This window comes from Crocodylus siamensis, chromosome 5 (genome assembly GCF_052110815.1).
Source record: "Crocodylus siamensis isolate JL-2025a chromosome 5, ASM5211081v1, whole genome shotgun sequence".
Lineage (NCBI taxonomy): Eukaryota > Metazoa > Chordata > Crocodylia > Crocodylidae > Crocodylus > Crocodylus siamensis.
This window is the reverse complement of record NC_143399.1, coordinates 19,447,944-19,458,898: the sequence shown is the minus strand read 5'-3', so window position 1 is coordinate 19,458,898 and position 10,955 is coordinate 19,447,944. Positions and strand designations below refer to the sequence as shown.

The window sequence follows — 10,955 nt, the reverse complement described above, 5'->3', positions numbered from 1 at the left end:
GCAAATAAAAAAAGTCACCACTACAGCAAATTTTGCCCAGGTCTGAAAACAAGTCTTTGCCCTTTTTTCTCTATACCTCATCACTGGAGAAAACAGTTCTCTCCTTCAGCAAGAAACTGGCTGTTCTATTGCTGAAGCAGGAGGAGATTGCCTCTCTGATACCTTAAGTCAGCAGGGGCCAACCTTTTGCAGCAGGTCTGCCACCAGCAAGCCCCACACACCCAAGTGGTCCTCCAAGCCCATGAATGACTCATGCCCCCGGCGGCTGCAGGGGCACAGTGACGGCAGGAGTGGGGCAGTGGGAGCGCAGCAGTTGTAAACGGAGGAAGCTCTCACAGACGCCACCGGCTCTGTCGGCAGGGGGTAGCGGCGCAGTTACCAACATGGATCACAGACTGCCTGCAGGCATCGCCAGTGGTGGGGTGGCAAGTGGCAACTGCCCGCAGGCAGTGCCTTTTTGTTGGGGGTGCACACGCATCACCCCTGTCCAAGTCCCTTCCCCAATCTGCAGCTTTGCTCGCAGGCCAGTGGCGACCTGCCTGACCTAGAGAAGGAAAGAAAGAATGACCTTTGCCCAACAGTCACCAGCAAAAGTCCTAGTTCATATGTGACCTGAAGCTGATCTATAAACTGCAGAGAGCACACCAGAAAGGTCAGCATGGACTAAGGTGTGAAGGACTCAGACTACATTGCACCAGAGCAGTGAGGGAAGCAGGCACTATATCCACTAATAAAGGAAGACCTAGAAAGGCCTTAACAATGGCACAGCTAAATGATCTATCCACTGCCTTGCACTCTGTCTGGATTTCTAAAGGATTTCACAGGTGGCACACTCTACTGGCTGTTTAAATGTCAAGCCAAGCTTAAGTGGAGATTCGCTTCTGGTATTCCAGGCTCCAGGAGAAGCTAATACTTAATAGCCACCAGAGATGGAGCCAGGAACCTCCACAGCCGCACCTGCCCCGAGCCCCCTGAGGGCGGAGACCGGCGGGGCTTTGACCCAGGACCAGCCCCATGTGCTCGCCACTGCCAGCGCCCCGCCTGGCACAGGCACCTCCACAACCCCCGGGGACTGGTGCAAGGTCAGCCTCTGGACTGGAGAACTTTTTATTTTTTATTTTTTTCCGTTTTTTTTTTGCACCGGTCCTGGAAGCACTGTAATACCAGGTCAATGCATGGAGTGGATGAAGTACACTCCGGTTCCACCACCCAATACCAAAAAGAATCTGCTCAATATAGACCCCAAAGATAGGTTAGTCTAGTGCATCTGAACCGCAAAACAACACGCCCGCCCCAAACCCAGCCTAGTTGAGCCGCATACCTCCCGGACCTTAAACCGCTCACCCACCCCGCCTTCTCCCACAGGCCCCGCCCCCCCAACCCCCGTCATCCAATCCTCACGAGCCCCTCCTCAGCCTAGCCCCGCCCCGCGCCAGTTCACTCAAGCCGCCCCGTCAACTCCCGCGAGCTCCTTTAGAAGTCTCGCCGCCGTCTCCTCTTCTCGCGAGACCCCTTCGACAAGATGGCGGTGTGGCCGGGTCGCTGAGGGGAGCGCCCCGAGCGGCGGGCGGCGCGCAGCCGCGCGGGGGATGCGGGCGGGCCGGGATTCGCCGCTGCGGCTCTGAACGCCCGGTGCCCCCCGGCTGCCGCGAGTCCCCCCGGCGGGGCCCCCCGCGGCGGGGCGGCTGCCGGCGATGACCGGCGAGAAGCTGCGCTCTCTGCGCAGGGACCACAAGCCTAGCAAGGAGGACGGGGACCTGCTGGGGCCCGCGGAGGACGAGGCGGCCGCCGCGCCCGGGGGCATCTTCACGGGCGGCCGCGGGAGCAGCGGGAAGGGCGGGCGCGCCGGGGGCCACCGCATCTTTAGCAACCACCACCACCGATTGCCGCTGAAGGGGGGCCCGGCCGCCGGTTCCGGCCTCGCCGCCGAACCCGACAAGTGCCCGGCTCACTTCCCCGTGCACGAGTGCGTCTTCAAGGGGGACGTGCGGCGGCTCTCGGCGCTTATCCGCACGCAGGGCATCGGCCAGAAGGACAGTCACGGTGGGTGCCGCAGCCCCGCGGGGCAGAGCCTCTCCGGGCCTCAGTGTCTCGCACCCCCCGCTCGGGCCTGGCCCCCGTGCGCGGGTCGAGCCCTGGGGAGAGAAGTGGAAGGGTAGGGATAGAGGCAGGTGTCGCCCCCCCCCCCGTAGGCTTCAGGAGAAAAGTTCCTGCCCATTTCCATTGGGTAAATGCTGACAAGGGGCAGCTCCCCACCAGCCTGGGCACTGGATAGACTTGCGGGGGGGGGGGGGGGGAATGCAGGGCGGGAGGGGATTTCCCTCCTGCTCTTCATATAGAGGCCCCCATACTCATCTGGCTCTTCGTGTGGTGGGCTCCTGTGTCTGCTTCCTTCCCCTGGGGGGGAAAAAAACTTTAAATGAAACATGTGGCACCACAAGATCAGCTGGTTTAAGTTTCTTGATATCGGTTTCTGGATTAGGCAGAAACCCCTTATTGCTTGAATGTCCTGGAGATGGGGTTGTCCAAGGGGGACCCTGAGGAGGGATGCTGCTTCTGAAGGCCCTTCTCTTTTGTTCAAGCTAGGGGAGTTTGTTCAAGCTAGGGGAGTTATCATGGCCAACTTATCTTTTCAGTGGAGCGGAACTGCCAGTTCAAATTACACCCGTCTCCTTGATGCTCTCTAGCTTGTTGATTTGTAGTTAGAATTGGTGGGTTTGTACAGGTGGGTTTTGTTTATGCACTTTTATCTTGCCTGTCTCATTTCTAGTGAATTGTGTTCAGGGCTTTATGGTGAAGTTTGTCAGGTATAAATTGCTTCATCTCTCCTGTTCCTAACTCGGGATAAGACGAGTCCTGACATTGTTTCTTTACCACCTGTATTCCTTACCCAAGTGACAGTCTGGCATGGGATCTGGGCAGTAAGTGACAGATATATTTGAAGGATGGCAGTTACCTGTAGACGTTCAAGCTTCCTGAATCTTGCTCATGAAAATTGCTCTAATGCATGCTTGTGCTCTAAGCCTCTACTTCATGAGAACTAAATGTCTAAAGGTTATCGGAGATCTCTTTTAATTATTGATATTAAACACTGGAAGTCTTTAATTTTAAAAAATTAAAAAATTTGTCAAGTCAAATGTGAAAATACAGGTAAGAAGAAGGCAGGCAAGGTTCTTTGAGTAGATGTGATATTTCTTATTAGACCAACTGAGTAGTTGGAAAAAAGTTCTTAGCAAGCTTTCAGATGCAGTCACCCTTCTTCAAGCACAGGGAGTTTCTGCTGGTCTGAGACTCCAAGAAAAAACTCAGGTAAGAAGAAGGAAATGCAGAAGCAGTGTTTAAGGGTAATTTAGAATTTTCTGCTCTTGTGCGACTGTTGGAAAGTTTTATTTCAAATTACTAACCATTTATTGTAGACTAGAAAGTAAAAAACAGCATGTGTCACATAGTTCAACTGAATTTAAGCAGTGACACTCTGAGGCTTCAAGAGTAGTGTTTGCTTTGCACTGATACTGCTTATTTCATAGCGTTTTAGCATTTTTATGTAATATTTTGTTTTCTCTCACAGCAGTATCTTGCTTGACAGTTTGCTGTAGAATGTACAGAATAACAGGACCTTGGGATCTAAAGTAAACACTGAAACTGATCCTCATTAGCAGGGATACTGGTTTCCTCTGTTTAAAAATTGCAAATTCTCTGATTTTTAGGAGGTGAAACCCCCACAAATTCCCTGATTTTAAAAAACCCCAAATCCATGTTTTTTTCCATGATTAAAATGAAATGCCCCTATATATAGGGATCAGTAGAACAGCATGTTTTATTGATATATTTAGACCACCAGTGCCTCAATCCCTATAATAAATTCTAAATACCTGTAAGTTTTGGCATTTGATTTTTTGGGTTTCTTATCATGGAATATCAGATCTCCCACTGGCCACTTTGTTCATCAGGACAAGGGTTCAGCTGCAGCTGCCTTCCACTCACACTGGCTCTGAGCAGCCCTGATATGTTGGTGTGTGCTGGAAGGGCCCTCTAGCTTCCAGGGCTATGGCCAGGGACCCACGTTGGCAGCCCCCTGCCCTCCGCAGCAGCACCCAAGCCCCATCTGCTGTGTGTGGGTGGCTGCTACAGAGGAGTGGAGCATGGAGCCTGGCTCCCTCTTCCCTGTGGGTAGCATGGCCCGAGCAGAACCCATCGGGGTGGGGAGGCCAGATATGGGCTCCCCACTGCAGGCTTGCGCTCTTTGCCCTGCTGCCCTCCCCCCAGGAACTCTACAGCCTAGTGGACAAGGCCTGGTGTGGTAGGGCAGAATGGAGTGTGGAAGCTTGATGCCGCTGCTGCCAGCCTTGCAGCACCTACTGTGGTGGTGTGGAGTTGTGGCCCTCACTGCTGCTGGCCAAGCAAGGGAGCTCCTCACTGTGGTGGTGTGGGGCTTGCAGCGGCAGAATCGAGCCTCCCTGCCCAGCCGTGCTTTGCCCTGCCAGGCTGCAGAGGCCCCAGGGGGAAGGCAACAGGGTAGGGAGCCCAAGCCCATAGTAGGCAGCCTGCATCTACCTACACTCCATGTACAAATTTGGGGGGCATGTGCGCACAGAAGTGGGAAGCCAGCCCCCCAGGCAAGCCACCCATGGCCCTGTCCCGCTCACCTCCCAGGCCATGCAGCTGTGCATTCTGGCCCTGGACCCCAGTTGCCATGCACTGCCCCAGCTGGCCAAGAGCCGGAGCCCTGTCCAACTCCCTCCTTATGGGGGCCTCAATTTGCCATCCACCCCTGCCAGACTTGCCTGTGGGAGTTGCTTTCCAGGCTACCTGGCAGCCATATGCACGTGCATGTGGTGCCCCCTGCCTGACTGTCGTCCTTCCCTCTCCCCAGCCACTTGCAGCGTAGAACTCTGCCAACTTTCAAGGGGAAACCCATCATTTCTTGCATGTTTCTTCTTTACAGGAGAAAATCCAGGTTTAATGCATTTTTCCGTTGCAAATGCAAAGCATGGATCACTGCTCACTAGTTACATAGGTATATTTCTAGCAGTTTCCTTCTTGTTACAGTAATCGGGGATGTTTCTTTTAACCTCTAGGTTACAACATATTGTTGTAAAGCATCTCAGCACTTTCTTGCTTTATTCACTTGAGGTCAGAATGCAGAGACAAAGACTGTTTTTCCCAGCTTGTCATTGTAATTAAAAAAAAATTCTTGCATCCTCCATTGACTTCCAAATCATTATGTCGAGCATCAGCTCTGTGTCTCTACATACGGAATACTTTGTCCCATCCCTATCCTAGCTAACATCTTTTATTCATTATCAAGATATTGGTGCCAGACTACATTGTCCACCTACTAAATTTTCAGACAGTTCTTTATACTTTTTTCTAACCTGTTGTTCATGCTTAGGGGAAGCTTCCAAAAATATTTGTAAAGCTATCTCCTTGTCCTCCTCCAGATTCCTCTTCAAATGCTCCTTTGCTGCGATGCCTACAAAAATGTGGCAATGGTTAGGCCTTGTCATATTCGCAGCTGTCAGGCTAATCAAAATGGTTTTGTTATTTTCTTGTATCCCTGTCTGCTTGTGTACATTTGATCCCTTTTGTATGTTATGATTGTGCCCTCCTTAGGACAGGAACTATATTTTGCTTTGTGCTGGGCAGACACGAATTGAAGGAGACCTGGCCTACAACTAGGGATCCTAGATGTTTGAAGTAAAACAAGGGAAATCTCTTAAGCCTTAAACCTCAGGGGCTCTTATATAAGACATAGGTGAAATTTGGGGCCAGGGAGGGGAGGCCAGGTAGAGGACTTGAGCAAAGGGTCTGCAGGTGCCTGGTACATATGGCTTTATGTAAACTAGAGGTGCACCAATATATCGGTCGATGTTGGCTTGCCACCAATAAAAGGAAAATTGTCATTATTGGCAATCTGCATTTTTGGCAGGTGTAGTTGATTAATGTCACTGATAAATGCTGCATGCATGTGCACAGCTGCAGCATGCATGCAGCCAGGAGTGTGGCCTGTAAGTTTGTGGTGGGAGGGGAAAGAGGTGTGGGGGCACAGGTTGAGGCCCCCACAGTGAGGGAGAGAGTGGAGCAGGGGTAGGTAGGCGCCTTGATCTGCCCTTTCCCTCCCCCACATGCCTTCCCCCAGATTTACCAGCTGGGTGCTACTCTCCACACTGCCAAGCTGCATTTCAGCTTTCGAATCAGTTTTGGACAATATGGCTGGTTAATAATCGGCATCGGCCGAAAAATCTTTATTGGTGCACTCCTAATGTAAACTTAAGTTCAGCTCTGTTCTGACTTAAGTTTTTTTTCTAATTAATTTTCTGGTCAATTGGATGGTTGCTTGGGGGAAATGAAATGCATCTGTAAGAGCTGTATTTGTTATCAAAAGTTTGTTGTTCACATAAGCTGAAATACTAAGTATGCACTGCAGTAAAATGGTATAGTGTATCTTGTAATGTTAAGGAAACAGATTCTTGTGCTGCTGCACTCTGAAAACAATTAATCTGCTTGGTATATTTTTTGGTGTACTTCTGAGAAGGCTGAGTAAAAACCCCTTTTATACTTTAATTTAGCCTTTTAACCTTTGGTAGGGCAAATGTTGGATTTCACCTGTGTGCTTGTACAATTATATTCTTAAGTGCAATCTTCATCTCTGATTTATTCGGTTTATAATGTGCACTTCTACTTTGTCTTTTGTCCAAGACAAAATGGGAATAAATTTTTCCAGCAAATGTTTAGTAACTGTGAGAGAGCAGCTTTAAGTAACTCCGTTGATTATGTGTAACCTCATGTGTTTCGTTTAGTGACTAAAAATTCTACCAAACTTATTCTCATGCAGGCAGTAACCATAGCTGAAAAGCATTGCTAAAACTGGACAAAATTACTCTGAGACAACTTTTCTTGTAAGTAAATGGATTTAACAAATCACAGTTACTATATGTAGGTAAACTGAATAACTGCATGTGCAACCTTTAATTTGAGGTTTGCCCTTTCATTTAGCTATTGCTTGCATGTGAAGGTACTTATTTTCCTGGTCTTAGGCCACCATATCCTTGTTTTGCTGTTGTGGTTAGTCATATATGCCTGTTGTTCTCTACCAAACATGCCCTCCTATTTTTGCTAAATAGCAGCAAGACAAAGGATGTTGCAGTGCTCTCATTGTTTGCACTCCGGCGCTATTTGAATTTCCTTTTTTTTTGATTTTTTTTTTTTTGATTTTTTTTCCAGTAGTAGGGTGCTTAGTTTTCCTTTCTCCCCTTTGTATGCATAGCCTTGATTGCAAGATTGTTTTGCTTTATTACAATAACTTCTCTTTTCATAAGTAGCTTCCTGGTGTTTCTGTTGTACAAGGGACTCTATTATCATACTTTCACTTAAGTGTTTCTGCAGAATCTATTTTGTGTGCTGTTAGTGCTCTGAGAACTCAATAATAACTCCTTGCAGAAAAGTGTTTAAAAAACCAAAACAGTTCATTTTATTCTTGCCACGTTTTACAGCAAACAAAGTGGTATTTTCTCTTAAAAGAGAAATCATTTTGCATTAGGGTTCCTAGGATCAGAAGTTTTTAAACTTCTATAATTGTTAGCAAGCCATAACGCTTTTTATGAAGCATCTTACATGGTATTGATACCTATTTCTACCCTATCTCTGCAATAATTAAAGTTCTGAAGGTGATCTGAAGCTTAATGGAATGGAGTTCTGTAAGACACGAGGCTGCAGTATAACTTCTTATTCAGATTCCATGGAACTTAAATGCATTGTAGAATTTGGGTAAGAGGCATCTAGTATAATTTTTATATTCTCTGCTGGGGAGGGAAGGGGTAGATCGAGCCCACGCCCACCCCCACCCCCATGCAGAGGGAGGGAGGGAGTGGGGCAGGGGCTGAGGTGAATGGGGCCGCAAGGCAGAGGCAGGTTGTGGGACAGAGCCATGCAAGACTTGTCTAGGGCCATAGGGGGGTGGCTCACTGCCACTGTGCACATGCCTGCAGAAGGCATGGGGGGCATCTGCATCTCAGATTTGTGTGCGGTGCAGAGGTGGGTTGCCCACTGCAGGCTGGGGTTCTGTGCCTTTCTGCCTTTGCCCTGGGAGCTGTGCAACACCATGTGCCTCCTGCTTTCAGGTGGGGAGGAGAGTGGCATGGCCAGTGCTCGACTCCCAGGACAAAGGCAGTGGGATACAGAGCCCCAGCCTGAAGTGGGTAGCCCGTCTCTGCCCCATGCACAAATACAGGGGGGCATGTGCCCTTGCCCCGTCTCTGTCCCATGACGTGTCCCAGCCTTGGGGTCCCATTTGCCCATGCCGTACTCCCGCCCTCACTGTGGGGACCTTGATCTGTCCCTTCCCCTCCACAGACTTACCTTCTGGGTACTGCTTTACACGCAGCTGGACTGAATTCCTGTAGGGTTACCATATTTCCAGTTTCAACAAAGAGGACACGTGCATGTGTAATATGAGGGGGGGGGAACATATGATATGTTTGTGCCCTACTCCCACCACTTACTCCCAAGCCACAGCCCCCCCCCCCCCCGCTGCTGTCCCTCACTCATGACCCACAGTACTCAGCATCCTGCCAGGGTGTGCAAGGGGTCTCCCCTCCCTGGGCTCCAGACTCCCCTGTGGGGACTTCCCCTTCCTGGGCTCCAAACCTCACGCACACACATAGCACCCCACATCTTCACAAATCCCCCTACCCCACACACGCATGCCACATCCATCCCCTAGACATACAAAGTACCTGCATAATTGTCATAATTTTGATTTTTCAGCTGTGCAATTAAAATCACGATGAATTATAACTAATTTAAGTGTGCAACTAATTGCAAAAAAAGAATGTTAATAGTTTGACAGCCCTTGTTCTATTAAAAATGTTTTTGTGAGTAAACTTTGTTACATACATCAGATTTCAGTATTTGTAATAGGTTCCATTCTAGAAAGACCTATTTGGAACGCCAGTCATTCCAAGCATAAAGCATATCTCAAACTAATATTCTTCAGACTTTAAACTCTGATTAAAGTTGTTATTTTTAAATAAAGTTCAGAAAACTAACAGTGTATTTAAATTGGGATTGTGATTTAACTGAATCTTAAGTCAAACATCAACCCTTTTGTTTTCTACAAACTGCAGGGAATTTTGAGACTAGGCTTTCCATGAAGCTGCTGCTCAGGTTCTTCTAGGAAAAACTGAGAACTTTTATACTGACCTGTGATGGATTTGCAACTTCAGTCTCCTCTAGTTGCTGGGGGAAAATATGCATTTCTTTTCCCACCCTCCACTGTTCTCTTGCCTTTTTTGTGGTGGTATGTGTGAATCTTTTAGTTTTACCCCTCGTGGAACTTTTGGGCTATTGTGGTGTCTTGGTGTTTCCTAGTCATCCACTCTGTTCTTCTGTCTTGTAGTTGGATTGCAGTCTTTTTTAAATCTGCCACATTGAATGGCTCCAGAGGTTGCCTCTGCAGCTGAAGCTTTTCCACTTACTGACATAATGAATTTGACCACTCTTTTGTGTATAGTACTGATGAAACCTGACAAGTCCCTGGTTAGTGTTCATTTTTTTTTTTTTTTTTTTTTAATAGTTTGGTAAAGTGTTAGAAGTCCCAGACGCTGGAGCTGTCAAGTGTAGAATTTCCTATAGACTGGGAGGGAATTGGTCTAGGCTTGGTTGGCATTTAAAAAGATTTTTTCAAATAGTTCACCTGACTTTTTTAATGAAAGCCTAGATTCTGCAAGAATGAATAGTACTTGTAAAAATAACTTGTCATAGTTGAGTGGTTTTGTTTTTGTTTAACTTGTGTCTTCAGTGGTGTATATAGTTTGGAGTATTCTAGTTTATTCTATGGCTGCTGCTGCTTTGTAAATTCATTTAAAAAGGGTCATACTGAACAGTCAAAAGAGAGCATGGCTTGGTACACAGGTGTTAGAATCTGTTTTTATATTGAGGGGGGTGTTAATTGTGACTAGCTTGGTCATTAGAAGTGTTGTTTGCATAATAATAAACTAGAACAGTGTGGGCCAACTGTTTTTGACAGGCATGCCACAAATTAGTCTGCACCCTCCTCATGTGGTGCACTGCTCTCCTTCCTCTGCCCTGTCCAATCTGCCGTTCTGGTTTCTGTTCCCTGCCCAATCTGCTTTCTGCTGCCTGTCCCCTGCTGTGGTTCAGCCACACACACAAGCTGCCTGTGCCACTTGTGGAAGATGTGCTGCAGTTTGGGCACCGCTGAACACTAAGACATAAATTTGAGGTGCTATATGTGATCCAGAGAGAAGAGTAACTTTCATAGAATCTCTTGATTAATACATGAAATTGCATTTATGAGCTCTTTGCTCATGACTGATTATCTGTTTGACCAGAGATTTTTGTCTGCTTTAAAAGATTTATACCACTCTTCAGAGTGCCCAGGTGAGGTGTGACCCATTTGCTGGTATAGGGTTATTTGTCACAGAATTATATAAAGAAATTAGGTTGCTCTTTGCCTGTGCTTTTATTTTTAGAACAGTAGAAAAAAAAGAAATATAGTTAAGTTTATTGGCAAAATTACCACAAATAATCTGGTCAGGGTTGTTTTTCCTGCTATTTGGATGCTTGTATTGGTTTCAGAAAAAAAAGTAGCATGCAAATGCATATATAGTAGTTAGACAATGTTCTTTAGTAAATGTGGTATCTTTTATTAGACCAACTAAATAGTTTGAAAAAAATAGTTAAGTATTGTATATCATATTGAAAGTGGGGGTGAGTTGTAGCACTATTAGATTGCACAAATATTCAAAAGGTAATATTGCAAAAGGAACATTAACCCCCCAAAAGTATAAATCGTGGCCTGTTTGATTCTGGAGCTACAAAATGTGCCATGTATGCAGCCAAAAAAAATAGGATTGTCATCATCTCATCTTTTGCTACAGTTTCTCTTGGTAGTAGTGTGCTTAGTTGACTTGAACTGTGGAAACCTAGCATGT

The 10,955-nt window shown here is 47.1% G+C and overlaps 1 protein-coding gene across 1 annotated transcript in view; it reads left to right on the top strand.

The window, feature by feature from the left end:
- The first annotated feature begins 1,488 nt into the window (after positions 1-1,488).
- The window catches only part of ANKRD13C (ankyrin repeat domain 13C), a 60,101-nt gene continuing 50,634 nt past the window's right edge, over positions 1,489-10,955 (top strand). Inside the window, exon 1 of the mRNA XM_090048369.1 lies at positions 1,489-2,043. Coding sequence (XP_089904495.1) covers positions 1,695-2,043 — 349 coding nt within the window. The 5' untranslated portion in view covers positions 1,489-1,694. The remainder of the gene's footprint in view (positions 2,044-10,955) is intronic.